The following is a 24,393-nucleotide window of genomic DNA, read 5'->3' on the forward strand; positions in this document are numbered from 1 at the left end:
AAGTAACAGTTTGAGAACACCTCGAATAATGCCTAGAATATAAGATAAAAATTAGACTGTGTTTTAAAGCTTGAGAAGAGAGTCGGATTTTTTTTTTGTGTAGAAGAAGACTGACCAGACTCTCATATAAAGGAAAGTCCATAAAACAAAAATGACAAGCAATCAATTAGGCGTATATCAAGGCATAGTGTAAATAATAATAAAGAAGGCAATAATTTGTAATGGCGCAAAATCAGAGAGAATAACAGTTATGAAATCTGTGAAGATATAAATGTTGATTTTCGGCAAAAAAAATATATAAATGATGTGAAAAAAACACCAAACAGCCACGACCTACCACTGCGCGTGTGTGGTGATTTTTCCTTTCCTCTAAACTTCCAACAAATGTATAAAGAACATTGTATATAAAGGATGCAGGAGACTACTAAACTACCAATGAGGTACAATGAGCTTTTTGATCTTTTGAAACAGAACTTGTATTGAGAAATACTATCACTCAATTACTAAGGGTCTGTTTTCCCCAACTTATTTTCAGTTCAGCTCTGGACAATACTTTTACTTTCACATATCACTATTCATTTCAGTTCAGTTCAATCCAGTTCAGTTCAATTCAGTTCAGTTTAGTTTAGTTCAGTTGTTTTATACCGAAGAGAAGAGGCCCAACTCCAACATGATATACATGTGAAAGGTGTTAGTTCATTAGGGTCTTTCACACCTCACTTTGACCATATTATTCTTAACAAAAATCATCATATGAAATGTTGTTGGATTTGTTTCAATGAATATTTTCATAATATCAACTTTTTATAGTTATTCTTACTAATATATCAAAACAAAAATCATCATATGAAATGTTGTTGAATTTGTTTCAATGAATATTTTCATAATATCAACTTTCTACTCCCTCCGTCCCATAATATAGTGCTTGTTTCTTTTTTCACGGTCTCCAAAACGTAACTTTGACCTTTAATATCTTCAATTCCTTATTAATAAAAAAATATAAAAAGTTGATATTATGAAACTACACATTGAGACGAATCAAACAAGATCCTACATGAATATGTTTTTTATATATACAAATGAGAATATTCGGTCAAAGATTTTAAAGTTTGACCACCAAAAATGAAATAGGCACTATATTATGGGACGGAGGGAGTATAATTTTTACAATGCATAATCGGAGATATTAATAGTCAAAGTTGTGCATTAAAAATCGTAAAAGTCAAACTGTTACACTTGCTTAGAAACGAAGGTTCGTAATTCCCGCCAAGGTTGAGAGCAAATTGACCGGGTACCCGGTTCCAAATATGTGCTGTGAAACCAAAATTTAGGTTCAGCTTTTGTTCTAATCTTGGGAAGGTAACTAAAGACTCATGCAAAGAAAGCCTTCTTGTTCCTACTATCTCCGAAGTATTACTTCATATAAACAAATATAATCGCATGGTGTTATAGTGCATATAGTAGCTTTATCGGTATTAATAATAGCTTAGCCAAATTAGCAGATGCTAAAAGCATAGTATTAATTAGTTGGCACGCTTCTGAACCTTTCACAAAGTTTTAGAGTTGCTTGCTTTTCCTCTTTTCTAGCTTGTAGGATTATATGCATCAAAAGTTGCAAATGTATTGACCCAACCTGGTAAGTGATATAATAGTGCCCTGTTAACTATTTATTCAGTAAATTAATCATTATAGGCTATAGCCTTATAGGTTTAGTTTTGCAAATGAATGCTAGCAACTAAGACTATATTTAGTTGACCTGAAATTTTCTGATCTGAACTTCGTTTTTCTGATCTGATCTGAACTGATCTGATCTGATCTGAACTGATTTACAAGATCTTATCTTTTAGATTTTTCTTAATATATAAGAAAAAATATAGTCATGTGGGGTCTTGTTTGATTCGTCTCAATGAGTACTTTATTAATATTCAATTATTATAATTTTTACTAATATGTAATGAAAGATATTTAATAGTAATAATGATTTTTAAATATAAGCATGATCTGAACTGATCTGATCTGAACTTATTTTTCTGATCTTATCTGATGAGATCTGAAATAAGCAAAAATAGGGTGAACTGAATATAGCCAATGTAGATTTTAACCCAAATTTATGTGGTACTACTGAAAATTGCACATTTTTATTTCTTTTGGTTGAAAACTTTTTTTAACATCGGAGAAATTTGCATTAATTGAAAACGAAAGTATAAGTTACAGAAAGTATATCCAAACGATAGACGAAAACTCAACAAACACTAAAATGAGGTAGACTAGCTCTTACAACCCAATGAAAATAAAATTGGCTAAACGTTACAAACCGTTATGTTACCTTAACAATCTAACGTTCTATGCATAGGATATGATGGAAATCGCATAGAAAACTTCCCTTGGGAGTTTGTTGATGGAGATGACCTTTGTGCATGTCTTGTAGCTAAAGAATCATTGACATATGGTAGATACTGTCGAGCGATTAAACCAAAATGATTTTCAAAGATGGATTGCCAAATTTGTTCTTGTGGAACCACAGGTTCACAAGACAGTAAATCCCAAGACCATAGAAATGAGAAGTCTTCTTCAGATTTTAAGGATGGAATTACCACTAAAGTCATATTCTTACTTGACTTCGTTTCCTGCACAAAGGGTATGATGATTATCTCCTCAAGAGTCAAAGACTCGACATTTGTTGAGGTCGAAACTTACCCCAAATCAAATTGGAGAGCTTCCCACAAGATGCATTTTTAAGTTGTGATGGCTTCCAAAGCCATCACATGAACATAGGTTGATATGAATTTCTTTAATTCATCACCCAACCACCTGATCCAAAGTTCGAAAACGAAACATGCATGCTACAGTCCTCAAAGAAGAAGATCGAACAATGACATATTTACATTCTAATTGAACCTGAGAATAAGGATCTTGATAATAATAACTGAAACCTAAAGTTCTACATATCTAATCATGGTAAACTTCAAGATGAACTATACTATTTATTTTATTTCTTAGATCAGTCCTTGTCATAGAAAAATCAGATCTACCCATCTGGACAAATACACATAAACCAAGACAAAATCTCAACAAACTAAGTTGTTCGTACCACCAGCTTGCCACGCGACCCTCCATGCCACCTCCGTTGGACCATCGGTGCTTCGTACTCTTGCTACGTTGCACCTTAATTTCTAGGGTTTTGCCCCCAATTCTTCATGTGGGGTATAACAATGATGTGAAGGAAGAACTTAGAGAAGAAAGGACAAAAAAAAAAATGGGGGACGACATGGGGAGCTCGACCGCCACCAACAGAGCGATGAGGGGCAGGCGGCGATCGAGCTCTCCTTGGGGACTGAACTTTGGCGAGGAAGGGTTTCACGTGTGAATGGGAAACCTTCCTCCTAATTTAGTATAATGTTGGTTTGATTAAAAACTTATTGCCTCTTTTTAACATTCATTTTAGCATTTTGTTCAAAACATAACAACTTTTTTAATTTCCTAAATAATTCGACAATGAAAAAGATCTTTATTTCGATTTGGTTTAAAATATAGGAAGCTATCAAAACATATTACAATAAGATTGAAATGGCTTTAATATAACATGTTGAATATTTAGCCATCTATCTTATCCATTTACTTGTGTAACTTTTACGAAAAAAGTAAAAATATAATATTTACTTTGTTTTACAATATAACAGTTTTTGTGGCATGTAAGGTGTTAGATCGATGTTCTACCCAATTGCATTGCTCACAAGTAATAATAGCATGTAACATACCCAAGAAAGAACAATAAAGAAAACAAATTTAATTAACGTGGAAACCTGAAAAACCCACGTAATGTACCACCAAACAATGCATTACAATTTTCGGTAATGTGTACGATACGAAGACTTATATAAAACTTTAATATAAATTGACAATCATTTTTAGAAGACCCCTTTATGAATTGGGATCATTCCAAATTGATCGAAAATTGGGATCCTTCTAAAACAAATTGATTATAATTTGCAATTTATGGTGCTAGATGTTTTGGTAGAAATAACAAAATGTAAAATTTCTTTTATACTCTTACTAATAAAATTTGAGAAATGTTCACATATAAAGAATTTAAATTCGAAATATAAAGATATCATAAAGGAAAATGATTTGAATAAAGATTTGAATTAAGCATTTATTACCTTAATTGATGTGAAATTTTATTGTCATGAATTTATAAACTGTTTCCATTTTAAGACATGTATTTAATGCTTATATCTCTATTACATAAGGGAAGGGGGGACCTATGGTGTCCTCTTTTGAACTGACTATTTTGCCCCCCTTTCCCTTACTTAATTACAAAAATAATATCAATACCAAAATGGGGATTCAAACAAAGTTACCGGAAATTAAATTTCAACATCATTCCCAAATCACTTATGTTAGGAAACTTTACAAATCCCTTTCTAAATCACGTTCAAGAAATCCCGCAAATCACTAAACTTTGCAAAAAACTAAAAATTAACTTACAAACCAAAACTAATACAGTAGGGCGTAAATACATAAAAAAAAATATTCACAAAATTCACTTACAAATGATTGTTCTCAAGAACTCACAAATTCACTTACAAATTATTCTTTACCTATACACGTTATGCATAAAAATCTGTAAAAAAACATAAAATTTCGACGGGGATATCACACATTTCCATCGGCGAATTGCAAACTTCCAAAAAAAGGTACATAATTTTTTTAATCTTCCAAGTTATTTCAAATTAGTTGAAAAAACAATAGCAATTGTTATGTAGCGACTAACAGAAAAAAGGGAGATGATAACAATTAGTTAAAAAGGACTTAAATTTAACCCTTTATTTTCACATGAAATGAGAGAAAAGGAAAAAAGTAACAAATTTATTTTTTTTAAAAAAAATTCCAATATTAAAAATTCTGCTCATAACTTTTGCAAAAAAACCATTTTCACAAATAAATTTTGAAAAAAAAAAAAACAAAATCAAAGTTTCCGCGAACAGTTTTCGCAAAAATCAATTTTCAGAAAAAAAAATTAAATTAATTTGCTAAAACCATTTTCAGAAAAAAAAAATTACATTATTTTGCGAAAACAAATAGTGAAATAAGCACCAAGACAACTATAAAATTTTGAAATGGAAAAAAGGGCTTTTATACAATTTAAATTTAATTCATTTTCATGTTAAATCAGAAAACAAGATAAAAGAAACGATTGTTTTTTTTTAAAAAAAAATCCAATATCAAATTGTGTATGAAAATTTAGAATTTTATCTCAAATATAATTTTAAATATGAGACTGATGAAAATTTTAAATATAAGTTTGTGAAATCATAAATTTAGATGTTAGGCAAGGGGAAAAAAAAAACTGAAATTGATTCATACTTTTCGGATTAAATTTTGGGATGATAGATAATCGACCCAACAAAAAACTGAAGTTGGTTTGCTTCCTTCAAAAGTGGTTGATACGGCTGATGGATTCTTGATGAACTAGATCTACTGCTTTGCTTAATACTTGAAAAGGCTGATTTTCTTATTGTATAGTATATAGTTTGATGAACTAGGTTCCTTGAAAATATGGTTTGTAGATTTGTAGTGAGAGGTGAGAGAAAATGAATAGCAAAAGTAGTGGAATTAAACTGATGTTGCCAAGTAGTGGAAAAGGTAGTGAAATATTTTTTGTTAAAATTCTAGAAGGATGTGCCTACAGGCTACAACACGTCACTCAAAATTTTGGGTCTAAAATACAAGTGTGGATCAAAGTATAGATTAGCCAAATTATAATATGGGTTTCAAATACAAGTGTAGATCAAAGTATAAATTAGCCAAGTTATAATATTGTTGCACTGGAAATTCAACGTAACAGATAATATGGACTCAATTTTTTTTTTGTTCAATAGAGATAAGTTTAACTAAGGGAGTAATACTGTAATGCTACTTAAGTGCAAAGAGTTAATGACTGCAAAAGAAAGAACAGAATGTAGAAGGAATACTATTTGATTGTATTCACAAAATGGAGGTGAGCTTAAAATACTAACTAGCATTTTCTTTTTGTTTACTACTTAGTAATAATAATTAGGCCTAAAAATGTCATCGCACGCATCGCGTGCATAAAAAGCTAGTGTAACCTTAAGCTAAGGTTACATATAACATTACCCTAAATTAAACTGAAAAGGGAATATTTAATCTCAAACGAATATGCATTAGGGAATTTTCATTGCATCAATTTGAACAAATCTTCCTAGGACTAATGATACGAAATGATGGTGGAGGGGTCTAGACTACTTCTTAGTTGAATATGTAATGATTAAGTCTGATATATGCCTCAATATGGCCCATTAATTTCAAGCTTAAAAGAAGGAGAGACAACCTCAGCTCCCCCAACCAGTTGTGAAATGAAAGTTGTTAATTCATAAAAAGCATTGTCCCATTATCTCACCCACACAATCAATGCACATGAAAACAACAAATTGACACACTTTCATGTTTCATCTCAGATTATGTTTATTGTTTGGTTGAAACTATACTTTCATCAAAGGGGTTGCCAGCCATAATTCTGTATTAGTCAACTTGTTCAAGCAATTGATGGCAATGATTAGGTTGGATAATTAGATCCATTTTTTTTTTTTTGTTATGATTTGAGTCACTGTTATACTGGATATATCTTTTATTTTATGATTTCTTTATATGTTGCCAAACTTAAGATGGTTCAGAATAAAGTCTTCCAATCAATGACAATGTATAGATACACATTACCTAACATTGTTGCATTATACTATACTTATGTTTCATAAACTTGGTGCTTGTTTGGCATAATACAGAAAGTGGTTTTTCCAAGGAAGTTGGTTTCATATGAAATTGTTTTTTCTAAGAAATATCTAATCTTTATTTATTTATCATAGAAATTTTAATTTTTAATGTGCATTTTCACTTGTCTGGAGGACCTAATTAAGTAAATCATTTAGACTGTGCGAGATAAATCTTTCTTGGAAGTTTTAATTCTCATGTTTTTGCCAACCAAACAATACCACATTTTTTAATATTTTATAGGAATTTTGACTTTTTATATATTCTACGGTTAACCAAACAACACCAGATTAGGAGGTCATCATGGGAGCCCAATGGTTGGAGCTCCCACCTCCCAACCTCATAGTCAAGTATTCGGCTCTCATGAGCCCAAATTTAGGGAGTTTGTGTAAATATTTGCTTTTGGATATTAATCTCCAGTTTTAAGTATCTGGAATTTCTTTATAGGTTGGGATTCCCCTTCTTACCCCCCTATTCATAAAGGCTGACCCTGCTTGGACCAATAAATTATCCGATAAAAAAACACACTAGATTAACTAATACGATGTAGCTAGTTGCTAGCTAAATATAACTACAATGACTCGTCTTATACATGGATTAAATTTTTTTATTATAAATTGATATATATTTATTATAATCCCACTAGAGGCACTTTGGAGATGTCATTCTCTTACCTTTCTCCCACTTACAAAGGACATTGCTTGTGTAGTTAGGTTAGATTGATCTATACAAGATGCAGGTCCAGTGTGACATTTCTACTTAGCAATTTTAATCTCTTTTTTTTGCTGTAACCAGATTTAATAAGTTCACGTGAATTCGATTCAATAAATTTCAGTGAAGAAAGCACATCTTAAGTAATAGAATCTTTACAAAAAAATATAAATTATGAGATTTCTTTGATCAATTTTGTTTTTCAAATGCAGTTTTTTGTAGGGATATATCAAGTTAATAGAGCATTTTGTGGGGATATATATCACTAATTTTTTTTTTGTGGGGATATACCAACCTAAATTTAAGTTTTGTTAAAAGGTACCAAAAATACTATTTCTGGCGAAAAAGTCAAATTTCGAACTTTTGACTTGCTTAATTATTACTCTTTGTATAGTGTGTGATATCCAATTGCTTCTATTACATTCATTTTCCTCCAACTTCCTCACTGCCACTTTGTGACTCACTCACGAGTTCCTACCAAGTCAAAGGCCGCAAATAGTATTTTTGGTACATTTTTTACGAATCTTAAATTTAGGTTGGTACATCCCCGCAAAAATATTTAGTAAGATATATCCCCACAAAATGCCCTAAAGTTTGTTTTGTAAGAGACTGTCTACTTTTAAATTAAAATTAGGCAATGATAAATCCAATATTAAAAAGAGAATTAGCCAAATAGTAACTCACTTAATTTCTTTCGGTGACTAGTTTAATCCATTTAGTGACTAAGTCCACTTTTATATTAAAATTTACCGTCTTTTTTAATAATTTTTGAATACGCTATTACCTTGATATATCTCCGAAAAAAACTCTTAAAAAAAACACATATTTTAGTTTCAATCTGGTGATAAGACAGGTAGACTACGTGAGGAAGTTAAAAAAAAACAACAATTTTGAATCATCTTTTTTGTTCAATGATAAGTTATGAAATGTTTTTATCAAAACACTCAAAGAAGGGCCATAGGTATATTTTAAGGCGGGAACTACCAATAACTATTTTAACTGAGAGGATTAGTTGAGCGGGGCCTGATTAAGATTAATTAAGTAAATTCAATGATAATATTGGCTACATTATTTATGATTGTGGACAAGGCATAAAACCGACATGTATTGTCACGGGGGCTGACATCACCCCCTGGTTAAAGGCCAAACCAAATCCATGAAGATCTTCTCAAGCCCCCCCTATTTATTTATTTTTGCACCAAAATGAATTAATTATTCATATATATTTTCTCCATTTTTTATACTTGCATCATTTACTATTACTTACAACGTTGATATTCTTAGCCATATATTTGACTTGAAACATATTCTCTCTAAGGGTAGGTTATCCCCCAACTTATTTTCAATTCAGTTTAGTTTGGTTTAGTTCAGTTCAATTTAGTTCAGTTTAGTTCAGTTCAATTCAATTTAGTTCAGTTCAGTTCAATTCATTTCAGCTCTAGATAATACTTTTACTCTAACATATCACTATTTATTTCAGTTGAGTTCAGTTCAATTCCACTCATTTCAGTTCAATTCAATTTAGCTGTTTTATGCCGAAAAAACAGGCCCTAATTCAAAATCTATTCTCTTTTATTTTATTTGGATTGAGTAAAATTTTTAGGAATATATTTGACACGAAACATATTTTCTTCTATTTTTTAAAAAATAAGATAAAATCTCTTGTAAGGAAGGGAGATTAAAGATCCCTTCTTATAAAGAAGAAAACTCGATCCCACAATCAAAAATAATGTTAATAACACTAAGTTATTACCTACTATTTTATATTTTTTTTCTATTTAATCCATATTCCATATGCATATTTTAATATTGGGAGTATTATACTAATAAATGGAGAACATATAAAAATTAGGGTATTTCAATTTTCTTCCTCCAATTTCTGACTGACACACTTTCTCTCTCCTCTGTTTATCAGTAAAACCTCCTGCACCTGCTTCTGAAAACAAACACTGAAAAGGGTGCAGTCTCTTTCATCATCAGTGTTAAAAAGCCAAAAAATACGAAACTATAAAATAATAATAATAATACAATATAATGAATTTCCTTTTCCTGTTACAAAATGAAATTGAAATTTCCGTCAAATAATCCAAGATAGAAAAGAAACTTTAACAGTTAAATTTCTTTCCTTTTTATTTTTTGTGGGTTTTGATTCTTGAAATCTTTGTGGGTGATTTGCTATAACTTTTCCCCACTTTGAATGATTGAGATAATAATGTGCGCCAATCTTCTCAGCAAATGCTCTCCACCCAGTAGAAGAAGAGAGGAGAGAGAAAATTAGTGAGGTAAAAAAAAAGCAAGAAAACCCTCATCCTCCATTTTTTTTTTTTAAAAAAAGTTCATTTATTTCTTGTTGAAAATTGATGATTGATTTCAGTTGCCAGTTGGGTATTTTTGTTTGTCATGAACTTGAAGTGGGTCTTATCTGAAATTTTCATATGGGTAATGGGTTTGTTTAAGACTTTAGTATTAAAGAAAATATGATTAAGCTCTTCTTCTTTTAACTACTTTAGTACTGTCAGATAAGAGAGAAATTGTACTGCTGAAGAAAGTAAAGTTTTTTAGGGGATAAGACAACTTCCTTTTCTTCTTTCTCATTGATGGGTTTATTAAATATTGTATAAATGCAATTGGGTTTTTTTTTTTTTTGGGTTGATTTGAGTAATTTTATGGTTTTAACATCACTATGTTGTTAAGTAACATGTATGTTCTTCATGTGTTTGATTTAATGCTTCAGGAAGCAGTACATTAGACAAGAACAGATCTTAGGTTTCTGGGTCATTGTAAAGTCATCAATTTGGTGAAAAGTGTGGTTGTTTTGAAGAAAATTACACAATTCTTGCAGTGAAGTTTTGGTCAAAATGTCTATAAATGGAAACCACTCTACTTCAAATGGCAAATTTAAGATGAAGAAAGTAAAAGATTCAATGCATGGATCTGGTGGTGTGTTAAAGTGGAAAGGGAAGTTTACAATGTTGCTTCATGTGGTTTTTGTTGTTGGGATAAGTTGGTTCTTCTATGGTTTGACTAGTTGGCTCACAAGTTCACAAAACAAGATTTTGCTCTGTGGTGATTTCAAGAATCTATTGTTTAGGGATTTTTTCGATTCGAGCTCTCACCAGCTTCATGGTTTTTCTGATCAGGTAAATCTTTGTAACAAGAATCTTCATGGTAAATCTAATTTAAGAAAGTAAACTTGTTCTTTTGTTAGTTGTGTAGCCTAAATATGGCGGTTCTGATGAAGACTTGGGCTATTGTAGTCTTATTATCATGCTGCTGAAACTTGCTGTTTAGTTTGATGTTTGATGTTATTGCTTATGGAATTACTTATACAAAAAGTTTAATAAGTTGATGGGCAGAATTTGAGGGGGTGAAAATTGATATTCAATTATTTGAACAGGGCAACTAGGATTAGAACTTAGGATTCTTGATTATCGTAGTGTTTGTACCATGTCAGTTTTGGTCATATTTAATATGACAATGGAAACCTGAATTATGTTTATCATCACTTAGAAGTATTTGGGGTGAAACATGTGGAAGAGACACAGAGTAGTTTGGTTCTTGTGCTGCTTGCAGATAGGATAACCCTCATAAAGGGGGAGGCGAAGGGATTGCTCTGTATTAGTATGATTGTATTGAAGACTTACTTTGGGAATAATCTACAAAACAACTCATATTTAAGAACATATGCGAATTTCAACAGATATATCTGTATACCTTCTGCTCGAATATTTCTTGCATTAGTGCCAAAGGGTGGTTAGTAAGAAAAAACATTATGTAGGTTATTCAGTTAACTCCTAAAGATGAAGTTATATCAGCCTTAGCTTTAGCAAAGTACTACTAGTGCTTTTTCTGTAATCCTAGCTGTTATATGAATTATATGAAATGAAATTTATGTCCTTGTCATTCCATAAGACCATCACTATAGTAGTAAAGCATTCAGTATTTGCGGAGTATAAGTTCTATTATTCTTGACTTGTGTTCAGGGGATTTCTGCAAAATCAAATATAGCTTATGACGCAACAGAAGATGGCTGTAGGTCTTATTGTTTTTGGTCAACAAGGACCTGTTGGTGGGTGCTTATAGGTATGATGGTAATGAGTTTGAGGATCTCATATTTTCGCTTTAAGACATGGAGTAAACAGCAGTTCTCCTTACCCCAGCCTCAGCAACTGCAACAGCAGCAGCTTATGCAGCATAAGCTTCCTTTGCAAATCCAGAGTCCAGCTAAAACTGCTACGAAGTGGCAAAAGAAGCTCCTATTACTGTTTGTTCTTGCTATGGTTGTTGTATCAATTTGGATATTCTATCATTTTTACCAAGACACTGTTTTCAGAAGAAAAGAAACGCTATCCAATATGTGTGATGAGCGAGCCAGAATGCTGCAGGATCAGTTCAATGTGGGCCTGAATCATGTCCATGCGTTAGCCATTTTGGTTTCTACTTTTCACCATGGAAAAAGTCCTTCTGCTATGGATCAGGTAATTTTTTACCGAATGTGCTCTTCAAGTTGCCTATTCTTGCTATGATATGGGGAGGCTATCCAAGCAAGTAAAAAACTCCCACTTTATAGAATTGATTGTCACGTTGTCAAAACCTCTCATAATCAGGATTCATAAGAATTCACTTTACTACTATTATGATTGTTGTCTCCTTCCCATCTTCTCATCATCATTCCACTTATGTGATGGTATGTTTGGAATCATACCCTAATCTATTCTCTCATATTAAATATGGGAGATATATGTGGACTCTCTACCTTCTGTTGATTGTTGAAGTATATCTTATATTCTGGTGGTTGTGCAGAAAACATTTGAAGAATATACTGAGAGAACTGCTTTTGAGAGGCCACTCACCAGTGGTGTTGCCTATGCATTGAAAGTTACTCACTCTGAGAGGGAGTCATTTGAAAAGAGACAGGGATGGACTATAAAGAAAATGGAGCATGGGGATCAGACTCTCGTACAAGACTTTGATCCTACAAAGATGGATCCTGCACCCATTCAAGATGAATATGCACCAGTTATATTTTGTCAAAGGACAGTAGCTCATATTGTCTCTATAGACATGATGTCAGGAAAGGTACACTGCTGTCCAATTTATTTAAGCTATTATGGTGCGTGCATGTTTAGTGTATCTATATATATCACTCCCTGGTATGTAAACATGTGATAGAAAATGATGAGAGAATTGAGCTTCACTTGTATGGCTTAGGGAAAGAGTTCAGAATATATAAAATATTTAATACTGTAACTAGGAAGCTAGATAAAACCCAAAATAAAAAGGAAACTATAAACTGTGTATCCTAGGACACGAAATGGCACAGGAAGTAAGAATAACAGCATGTCGTGCTGAAGGTGTTTCATGAGAAACAGAAGCTCCTAGAAGCAGCGACATGCCTTTGTGGCTAATGGAGCTACTGTGCAGACCTCGTACACATCTAACAGCTCCAGCATCATCAGGTCTGGAATAGTACCCTGGTACCTTGGTTGTTGAGCAGCTGCAGCTCTCATTGCAGGGCATTTCACTTTTGATACTAGCATCTTTGTTATTAGTTGGAACCTCTATTACTAATTATCTCCAATTACCTTGCCACAATTGTGCTGCACACAAATCTGACACCACAACTAGAAATCGGTACTTGTGTACTGAGAAAAGCTTTATGTATCCATTTGGATCCTTAGTTCACATATCTTTCTCCTGAATTACCCTTGAACTTATCTGAATTGAACTTTATGAACTTATGTGATGTGATATGAAGTTGACTTACCTGAACTTAATAGCCCATCTTATTTTTTGAACATATTTAGTCCATATTATACGTAAGTTGTAAAGAGTAGGACCTCATAATTAGTTTAGTACTTTTAGTTTGGGGAACTGTGATTGAAAACTCTCCGGATTTAGGACTTGTAAACGGGCATTGATCTCTGGAACATAAAGTTCAAGTTTCTATTTGTCTCATTACCAATAAAGTCAGGAATGGAGAGTCATCAGAGAAATCTAGAACTGACACGTGGCAGTGTCTATTCCAATGACTATTGATACAATTAACTGTATATCTGCAGGAAGATCGTGACAATATTCTGCGAGCCAGGGCAACTGGAAAGGGTGTCTTGACTTCTCCATTCAAGCTACTCAAATCTAATCACCTGGGAGTGGTACTTACTTTTGCTGTCTATGACCGAGAGCTTCCACTAGATGCCACTGCAAAGCAGCGCATAGCAGCAACTGTGGGGTAATGTTTATTTTTAACCAAATCTTGTAGCATCCTATACTTTTCAACAACGCATGAAAATATAGGGTTTTTCACTGTTTCTAGGTATCTTGGTGCATCTTATGACCTCCGGTCACTAGTGGAAAAGATTCTGCAACAACTTGCCAGCAAACAAACAATTGTTGTGAATGTCTATGACACAACAAATTCAACGGCACCAATAAACATGTATGGAACTGATGTTATAGACACAGGTTTTTTGCACGTCAGCAGTCTTGATTTTGGGGATCCTACCCGGAAGCACGAGATGCATTGCAGGTAACATATATAGGCTGAACATATTTCATATGATAAATTGACCCGGGGTAAAAAAAAGAAAGACTTCACTTTTGGTATATATGTGCTAACCGGAGTTGTGTTGATTTTTCCTCTTCTCCCCCCCCCCCTGTTGTAGGTTCAAAATCCGGCCACCTCCTCCTTGGACGGCAATATTGTCTGCAGGTGGAGTCCTGACAATTTCCTTGCTCTTAAGTCATATTCTTCATGCAGCTATCAATAGAATTGTTAAAGTAGAGGAAGACTGCCAAAAAATGACGGTGCTAAAAGCTCGTGCCGAAGCTGCTGATGTTGCAAAATCTCAGGTGGGTTTCATACTTAAGTTAAATTTACTCTTTATGAGCTTAGCAGCTGTTTTTTTCCTTCTAAAATTGAAAAAGAAATTGTTTGAGGTAATATTTGTGTCCATTTTCGACTTATGGTTGGTTGCAATTGTCCCTTTTTCTTTATGCAGTTCCTTGCTACTGTGTCCCATGAAATAAGAACTCCCATGAATGGTGTTCTAGGTAAGGCTGTGACTGCTTTTTGAATATTTCTGTTTATTTAGATGTTATGTTATTTTTGTTCTGAATTTTGGCCCTGGTTTTCAGGTATGCTGCAAATGCTGATGGATACTGATCTGGATGCTGATCAGCTTGATTATGCCCGTACAGCTCATAGAAGCGGGAACGAACTCATCTCCATCATTAATGAGGTTCTTGATCAGGCCAAAATAGAATCAGGCAGGCTAGAGCTTGAAGCAGTACCATTTGATTTGCGTGTTATTCTAGACAATGTTGTTTCACTGTTCTCGGATAAGTCTCATGAAAAAGAAATTGAAGTATGATCAATGACTTAGCCATGTGAATTTTAATTTCTTATTTCAACTTTTATTGTGTGGGGGTAAATTGATGCCTAATTTTAATTTTTATATCCGACCATGGCAGTTGGCTGTATATGTATCCAACAAGGTGCCTGAAGTCGTGGTTGGAGACCCTGGGCGATTCCGGCAGATAATTACCAATCTTGTTGGTAATTCTGTGAAGGTTAGTTTTTCAGAATTATTGTTGGTTCTGTAAATGTTAGTTTGTTAGAATTATTGTTAATTCATTGTCCTCCATTCTAGAGTCTGGACAATTAGTAGTTTTAGACTTCATGGTCTTAATTTGGCCTGGTATGGGAATTATGTGATAGTGCCAATAGATTCTTTTAGCCGAGCCCACATTAATTGGACATATGTGGTTCAAGAATGTATCATTAAGTGAAGCTTTCACATCTTTGGGGTGGAGCATGTGTCCAGCTTTGCATTTCTTGAGCTAATTTATTTTATTCTCTACTGTACTAGGTCCACTAACCTTTTGTGTATAAAGGAAAAAAACTACTAGTGTGCACCTTTTGTTGTTCTTGCATCTCGTAAACATGTGTGAATTATGTAGCGCATGTATAATTCCTGGTGTAGTCAACTAGTCATTGTGCTTTTTCAATGCGACAGTTTGAATATAATCTCAGTGGAGGAAGTAGAGATGTGAGATTTTTAATTTTGAGATGCCGAAAATACAGTGCGATACTTCCATACAGTACCAAATAAAATTTCTGATATTGGGAAGATTATTTTTTGTCCAATTTGGAGGTCTGAAGCTTTAGTAAGGGAGCAGCTTTGCACAATAACCAATGATTTGTATTACTTGTCGAATTTGAGGAAATTTTAGAGACTATTGATTGTAAAAAATACCTCTTCATTAGTTTGTTTGAGCACAGATATTTCATTAGACAGGATAGAGATGGTTTGTATGATGGTGTGAGGTTTTCAAAATGACGAAGTTCTGAACATATCCTTGATAATAATATGGCTCATTGGAACCACGGTAGTAATTTTAGATAATTAAATCCAAAATTTGCAGCGTTACTGATCTTTGGGTGAATAGACAAATTTTTTTCTTTGTGATCTTTGTTTTTTTCCTCTTTTTCTTATTAATTCTAGCAGACTACCTCAATTTGTTTTCTTGAACGGGGTGAAGGTTGTATCTCTTTGTAGTTGTTGCGTTTGTGGCCTTATATTACCGCAATTTTGTACCCACCTATAAGAGGTCAGTAGCTGTTTAAAAGTTAAGATAGCGTCCTTGTGCTCATCTTAGGAAAATTTAGAGCAATTTCATGGATGTAAAAGCAATATACTTTCCTCCTTTTATCATTGCAACATTTCCCTTATCTAGAAGTTTCATATTAATTGCAACACTTCTTGTCTATGGGCTCGTTTGGTTGAAGTTCGGAAGTATAACTTCCCATGAATGTGCATTGCCTATGAAATTTTATTTCCTAGGAAGTACATTTTTTTTTTTTGGTTGAACATTGGAAATTCTATTTCCCATGGGAATTTCCACTTACCTAGGGGGGCCTAGGTAAGTTATTTTCTCCATTTTGTAGGAAATTGAACTTCCTAGGAAGTTCTGTTTCCCATGTTTTTGCCAACCAAACAACAACACATATATGTACTTCCTAGGAATTCTAACTTCTCATGCATTTGAAGGTTAACCAAACAAGCTTTATGTTTTTTTTTCTCTCTCCTTATCACACGGGTCCCTTTTTCATCTCTCTCTCTCTCTCGCATCTCAAAAAATGTGCAACCCCTACATTTTGCAATTATTAAAGAACGGAGGAAGTACCTTTTTTTAGAAAGGGGATGGAAAAAATTTAGTCCTTATATAACTTGTAGCCTAATGGGTTTATATTTTTGAGGGTAAACTGTTTGTGATCTTCTCTATTGACAAACTGTTTCTTCTACCTGCAGTTTACAAATGATAAGGGGCATATTTTTGTTTCTGTTCATTTGGCTGATGAAATGAGGGCGCCACCTGATATGATGGATGAAGTGCTGAGGCAAGGACTAAATCCATTGAAAGATGGATCTGAACGGAATACTCTGAGTGGTTATCCTATTGTTGACAGATGGAGAAGTTGGGCAAACTTTAAACAGTTAGGTGGTAAAGAAAGTCTTGAGAATCCTGAGTTGATCAAATTAATAGTGACAGTAGAGGATACAGGAGAAGGAATTCCTCATGATGCACAGAGCCGCATATTCACACCATTCATGCAGGCTGACAGTTCCACTTCGCGACACTATGGAGGGACTGGGATAGGATTGAGTATAAGCAAATGCTTAGTAGACCTTATGGGAGGAGAAATTGGATTTGTAAGCGAGCGTGGTGTTGGAAGTACCTTTTCCTTTACTGCTCCTCTCATGAGAGGAGAATTAGACTCGTTAGACGCAAAATGGCGCACACATGAATCATCTTTTTCGGAGTTGAAGGGATTGAGAGCTTTGGTTATTGATAAAAGAAGCATACGAGCTGAGGTCACACGATATCATCTTCAGAGACTGGGGATATCTGTTGACACAGTTTTCAGCCTTCAGTCTTCCTTCTCATTTGTTTCTAACGTTCCAAATACGAGGTAAGTGTTCATTTTTTATCCCCTTGCAGAGTAGTTTGTTTTGGTAGTTATGTTGATAAGATTTGTGTTGTGTGATAATGATGATCAGGCAGCTCCTATAGCTTTTACTTAAATCCTTTAGTTATGTTAATCATATATGCCATAGATCTCATGATGTTCATGCCGAGGGAAATACAATTTAATCTAGTATCAGGTTAACCAACTTTTGTATCAAAAAAATAGAAAAAGGTTGACCAACTTTCTGTTCTTGTGCTTTAGTGCTAAAAGTTGAAAGCTACTCCTCTTGTATCATTGATGATCATAATTAGAACTCTGCGGAAAGTATTTGAAATGCTCCCTGCTAATGTAAGGTGCTCATCATGCAGTGCTTCAGCACCACTATCCATGCTTCTCATTCACAGGGAGGTATGGGAAAAGGAGTCTGTTATTGAGCTTCATCGCCTGCTTAAAGATGCAATGTCGAAAAATTCTACAGATAGAGTGCCCAAGTTATTTTTGTTGGCCAATTCAATGAATACTTCTGAGCGGAGTGAGCTTAAATCATCTCATTTGGTTGATGGTATAGTCGCAAAGCCTTTAAGGTTGAGTGTCTTAAGTGAATGCTTCCATGAAGCCTTTGCAAATGGGAGGAAAAGGCAGTTGTATAAAGCGAAACAACCTGCCAGTTTTGGATGTTTACTTAAAGGAAAACAAATTTTGGTGGTTGATGATAATGCTGTTAATCGTAAAGTGGCAGAAGGAGCTCTAAAAAAATACGGAGCTATTGTTACCTGTGTAGACAGTGGGAAGGCTGCTGTAAATAAGCTGAAGGCACCCCATAACTTTGATGCTTGCTTCATGGATTTGCAAATGCCAGAGATGGATGGGTAATGTTTCTTGGCCTTTTCCCCTGTGATTCTTGGTCTATGCCAACTTATCTCTACTACTCCCTCCGTTTCTTTTTTATTTACTCATTTCACTTGAGGATAACCAAGGAAGAAGTCCAAAAGTGAGAAATTAAAAAGATGGAGAGAGAAATTATAAAGTGGGTTTATTAAATTAAAAAGTGGACCACATAGGCGGAAAAGGAGGAGAAAATAGATAGGACATGTTACTTAAAATAGAAAAAGCAACAGTGTGTAGATTATAAAAAAAAAAAAAAACAGATCAAAAATGGAATTGTGTAGATTAAAAAGAAATGATGCAGTCCTATTCTAACTTAAAAGTATATTATCTATTATTAAGGTCTTGTCTGATTTGTATCTATCTTTGTGTTTGTCCTCTGTCTAGGTTTGAAGCTACAAGGCAAATTCGTCAGAAGGAAAATGAGTTCAATGAGAAACTTGATTCTGGGGAAGTTTCACTGGAGTCATTTCCTAATATGACTTGTTGGCACACTCCAATATTGGCAATGACAGCGGATGTAATTCAAGCCACCGATGAAGAGTGCCGCAAGTGTGGCATGGATGGTTATGTGTCCAAGCCATTCGCAGAAGAGCAGCTTTATTCAGCAGTGGCTTGCCACTTTGAGTCCAGATGACAGTGTGCTAATAACTCCTTCGAACAGTTAAATCATTTTGATGCAGCTGAATGTAATCCTCACCCACGCAACACCCCACAGGGTTTTGATCATTTAATCTTCCAGTGCAGAAGGTAACAATTATGACTAAATTCATTAAGTTAAACTTCAAATTACTCTATTTATCATACCATGAAAGTTTTATGTACTCTCTTCGTAGTACTTTCCTAATATCAGAGAAGAGAAGGGATTCTCTACTATGACTTTTATCATTGTCTTCCATGTCCTCACTAATGTTTTCTGTCGCTCATAGGTATTCAGGCTCATAGAATGATGGAATTCATAACTCTGGTATAGATTCACACTGCTGATGGAACTAAATTAACTGGCTAAAGACTCCTGAACACATCGTGGCAGGTTGATCACAACAGGGAACTTGTGAGATGATTCTGTATATATATCTGATTTGTCGTAGCTGGCTAGGTGCTTCATTCAATCATGTCTCTTATGTACATTCAAAACAAAAAATGCTGGACACATTTGTTGAAATCTTTAGTATTGTACTTTCGAAATTGCATGTATAGCTATTGAGTTGGACAACGGTGGGTTAGATTAGACAGAGTTGTTAAGTAGGAAGTCTATAACATAGGAGCATTTGATGCTAATGGTCACTTGATTACGTTTCGAGACTGCTTAAGATGCATTTGATGTAAACAAAATGGAAATGTTAATCCAATGTAAGTAATATTTCTTTGTTTCTCAGGTCTTTATTAAGTATCATGCATTTGGATTATGTACACTTTGTTTTTCCATTTAGAATCTATGTTGGTTGTTAGTTGTTTGGTTGATTGTATTTAGCTGTTTTTACCAGTTCTTATGATTCAGAACAAGAACTGGTGGGCATGTGGCAGGCAAGATAATCAAAGGTGTGATTCGCCCATGTGAATATATAGTTGGAGATAAATGTGTTATGTGTGAAATCATGAAGCAAAGAAGCATGTGCAGCTAATGATATTTTGTTCGCAATGTCAATGGTGAAAAAGTACAGCTGATAAACCATGTGCATCTCGTATCAAGTGTTAATTCTTGTTTTAGTTAATGGATATAATCATATAATACATGCAAATATGCAATGGTAGGTGATGACTACCTCATCTAATGGTAGTTAAAAGGTAATATATAACTACCTTATCCAAAGGATTCTATCTTATTAATTATTTTCTTCATGATTAGTGACATATCTTTGGGTATGAAGAGATAAGATACATAAGCTTATGTGTGATTGAGGATGTAAAATAATATGATGAGATCATGCTCTTATCTTTCTCCTCAATCAAAACTGCAATTTGGTGCATTTGAGATTGTTTAATTAACTTGTACACAAAGCTTGATGTTGAGTCATTAGTTGTGGATGCAACAATGGTGGCTATTGGCGACCCACTCTTGATAACGATAAGAAAAGAACAAGTTAAACAACTACATCAAAATCAGTGGCCACTACCATATAATAGAAGAAAAAAATTTACATGGTTTTCTCACCAAATGACCCCGAGTGACTTTTTCCTCCAAATATCTCTGCACTCTTCAAAAGTCACTATATACTTCCAAGTTTTTTGAGGGAATATACTCCTAAGTTTATATATATAAAAATAATGGAAGTTAAATCCTTAGTCATTAATTCCTAATGAACATAATTAACAACCTAACCTTTAATTACCCTACCTTAATCTCTCTCTCTCCGTCCTCTCTTTCAGCATAGTTGTCCTCTTCTTTCTCTCTCCATCCAACAACCCCCTTCACCTCCAAATGGATGGTTTAGGTTAGCTTATGGCTTCGGATGTGAGAAACCACTAGGGTAGTTTGCATGTCTTAGGTTGATGAGAGCTTGATTCAACTATTTAAATAGATTGAATTTTTTTATTTAGGTTTGAATTTTGGAGTTTTAGACAGCGGTGGAGGTGGAGGTGGAGATGGAGGGGCTTGGAGGAGAGAGACAGAAGAGGATAACACTTATTGTGAAAAAAAAAGAAGGAAAAGAGAGAGAATAAAGTAGAGTAATTAAGAGTTAATTTGTTAATTAGGGATTAATAATGAATAAAGTTAACCGCTATTAACTATTAAGGACATTTATATGTATTTGTATAAAATTCAAGAGTCTATGGTGAAATTTGAAAAATGTAGGACTAAAATCACTTAGGAATATTTGATGAAAAAATCGAAATTTAAGTCATATTTTGTGTTTGTGGTGGTGCTAGTGTGCTTTTTCGGGAAATGAGGATGCTCATCATCGACCTGAGGGCGTAATAATCCTTGAATAGTTGAAGCTTAGGTCTCCTTTGAGTCCATTAGAAACATTAGAAGCCCGCATGCACAACTCCATTATACTAAAATCTGGCCCAACCAAAGAAAATGCAAGAACCCCCCCCCCCCCTTTTCTTTATACACAAGTGGTTGCTTAAAAGTATTGATATAATATGTGTATCAGCTCATCTTGCGAGCGGCGCGCACGTACCAGTCAACCAGTCAGCTTATTTCAAAATGTCATATCTCACTCGTTTTTTATTGGAATCTAACGTTTGATCAGGCGTTGGAAAAATATCGAGCCAAATTTCTCAAAAAAATTGAGCGTACCGTGAGATATGGCCTGTTGAAGTTGACCCTTGTGCACAAACTTTTATGAACAAATAAAGTTACTCTTATGAGCAAATGAAGTTACTTGTATGAGTATGTGGTTACTCTTAATAATAAAATGGTGTCACTCCTATAGATAAATGTGGTTATTTTTATAATAAAAGGAATTCTAATCAGTTTACTCTTAAGAATGAATGATGTTACTCGTATGAATAAATGAGGTTACTCTTGTGAATAGTTGGAGTTACTCGTATGAATAAATGAGGTTATCTTGTGAATAGTTGGGGTTACTCGTATGAGTAAATAGCATCATACTACGATTAAATGAGGTTATTATTAAGAACAAATGAGCTTACTCGTATAAATAAATGAGGTTACTCATATTGATAAATGAGGGTTGTTTTTTTAATGATTGGATTTACTCGTATAAATATATAAGGTTACTCGTATTATAAATGGGGGTTATTTTTGTAAACATTTGGGGTTATCGTTATGAATAAATGAGGTTATTGATATGAATAAATGAGGTTACTCATAAGATTAAACTAAGTTACTCATATGATTAACAAAAAGGCAGGTGCGAAACATGACGGGGTCGGGTGGGAGTCGCAGCTCCGGCCAACTTTTGAATTTTCCTAAAGATCAAGGTTGAAAATGTAATTTTGTAAAACAAAATACGTTAATACTCGACCCTTTAAAAATACAAATTATATATTTAGTACTAAAATATTTTTCTACTTTTGCCCTTGAAATTTGGATAAAGGTTAAACAAGTTTATTATGTTCACTAGCTCAACTTAAAACCTCATTCAAAAGAAAAACCAAATCTTTCAAAACCTCAAGACCTTCGCAATTTAGATCCTGCACCAGGGTGTAGGATGAGGAACCTACACCTTGGCCAAAACTACGTAGTTTTGATGTTTTTAGAAGGACCAAAATTTGGCAGGCTTTTGGCAGAATTTTTAGGTGGGCCAGCTCTTTCTCTCTCATCACTCACTCATTCCCTCTTTTTCTCTCTCATTTATTTTTCAAGAACCATTTCAATTATCTCTCTCATTTATTTTGTTCTTAATTTATTTCTCCCTTATTTTCATTCATTTCTATTTTAAATTTCCAAATGTTGATATTTGATTTTATATTCTGTTTTGCATTTTTAAAACTTTTTTTAATGTACAAATGCATATGGTTTGATGTACAATAATATACGAGTGTACATTTGGGGATTTTCAGTGATCAAAGTATTGACCATCAGTGTACATTGTGAATTATCCTTATTTACGTTGGTTGTGGAACCTTTTTTTTATTATTAGCCCCACCTACAGTTGCATGTACATGCACGTACATTGCATGTACACTTTGTTGACATTCATGTACATTAAGTGGGTTACAATCATGTTGTTATGTGTTGACCTTTTAATCTAGTACCCATATTGAGTTTTTTTTTTTGTTTTGTTTGTGTCTATAGAATATGTTATGCATGCATGTTAGTGAAGCTAATGTATATTTAGTCATACACAATGATCATTAACGCAACTTTAATGTACACAGAACAAAGTCAGCTCTATAAAATAACTTGAACATTCAGTCATAACAACATTGTACATTTAGGCTTAATAATTGAACAATCTTGCTAGAATAATTGTACATTAAGTCATATCCAGTGAACATTCAATCAAACAATAATGTATCCTTATTTTCATTGATCAAAGTAATGACCATCAGTGTACATTGTGATTTATCCTTATTTACGTTGGTTGCGGTACTTTTTTTATTATTAGCTCCACATACAGTTGCATGTACATGCACGTACCTTGCATGTACACTTTGTTGACATTCATGTACATTAACTGGGTTACAATCATGTTGTTATGTATTGACCTTTTGTTTTAATACCCATATTGAGTTTTTTTTGTGGCACCTGGAGCACTATGAGGTATAGGACTGTAATTGTACATATTGAATTTCATTAGCGAACAAACATCAACACATCAGAATACAAAGATTGCAAATTACTCACTTGACATCAGCTTTAGGAATTGGGTTACTTTAATTCTATTATGTTTCTTTGTACATTTTTGGCTTCGTGGTTGTTCATTAGCAAAATCAAAATGTACAATGACATCCCCCCATAAAATCGTCAATAACACACAATGAACAATAATAGACATCCAAAAAAAAAAAAAACTCAATACGAGTATTAAAACAAAAGGTCAACACATAACAACATGATTGTAACGTTAACCCAGTTAATCTACATGAATGTCAACAAAGTGTACATGGTAGGTACGTGCATGTACATGCAACTGTAGGTGAAGCTAATAATAATAAAAAAAAGGTACCGCAACCAACGTAAATAAGGATAAATCACAATGTACACTGATGGTCATTACTTTGATCACTGAAAATCCCCAAATGTACACTCGTATATTATTGTACATCAAACCATATGCATTTGTACATCAAAAAAAGTTTTAAAAATGCAAAACATAAAATAAAATCAAATATCAATATTTGGAAATTTATAATACAAATGAATGAAAATAAGGGAGAAATAAATGAAGAACAAAATAAATGAGAGAGAGAGAATTGAAATGGTTCTTGAAAAATAAATGAGAGAAAAAGGGAGGGAATGAGTGAGTGATGAGAGAGAAAGAGCTGGCCCACTTTCATAAATGCTACCAAAAGCTTGCCAACTTTTGGCTCCCCTAAAACCATCAAAACTACGTAGTTTTGGACAAGGTGTAGGAGCATCCTACACCTTGGTGTATAATCTACTAATTGCAAGACCT

At 33.7% G+C, this 24,393-nt stretch overlaps 1 protein-coding gene across 2 annotated transcripts; it reads left to right on the forward strand.

The window, feature by feature from the left end:
- The first annotated feature begins 9,422 nt into the window (after positions 1–9,422).
- LOC104883175 (histidine kinase 2) lies at positions 9,423–19,731 on the forward strand. 2 transcript variants are annotated; one of them, XM_010667651.4, is made up of 14 exons: positions 9,423–9,782; positions 10,235–10,640; positions 11,484–11,978; positions 12,304–12,579; positions 13,563–13,732; positions 13,817–14,029; positions 14,166–14,352; positions 14,502–14,553; positions 14,638–14,867; positions 14,974–15,072; positions 16,815–17,476; positions 17,842–18,342; positions 18,746–19,108; positions 19,288–19,731. In XM_010667651.4, the coding sequence occupies exons 2-13, from the start codon at positions 10,359–10,361 to the stop codon at positions 18,993–18,995; spliced, it is 3,417 nt and encodes a 1,138-aa protein (XP_010665953.1). In that variant the 5' UTR covers positions 9,423–9,782; positions 10,235–10,358; the 3' UTR covers positions 18,996–19,108; positions 19,288–19,731. The 2 variants fall into 2 exon arrangements, with proteins under 2 accessions (XP_010665953.1, XP_010665952.1); XM_010667650.4 differs by lacking the exon at positions 9,423–9,782 and having other exon boundaries at positions 9,800–10,640.
- Positions 19,732–24,393: the final 4,662 nt, after the last annotated feature.

The sequence above is a fragment of the Beta vulgaris genome, chromosome 9, assembly GCF_026745355.1.
Source record: "Beta vulgaris subsp. vulgaris cultivar EL10 chromosome 9, EL10.2, whole genome shotgun sequence".
Classification (NCBI taxonomy): Eukaryota; Viridiplantae; Streptophyta; class Magnoliopsida; order Caryophyllales; family Amaranthaceae; genus Beta; species Beta vulgaris.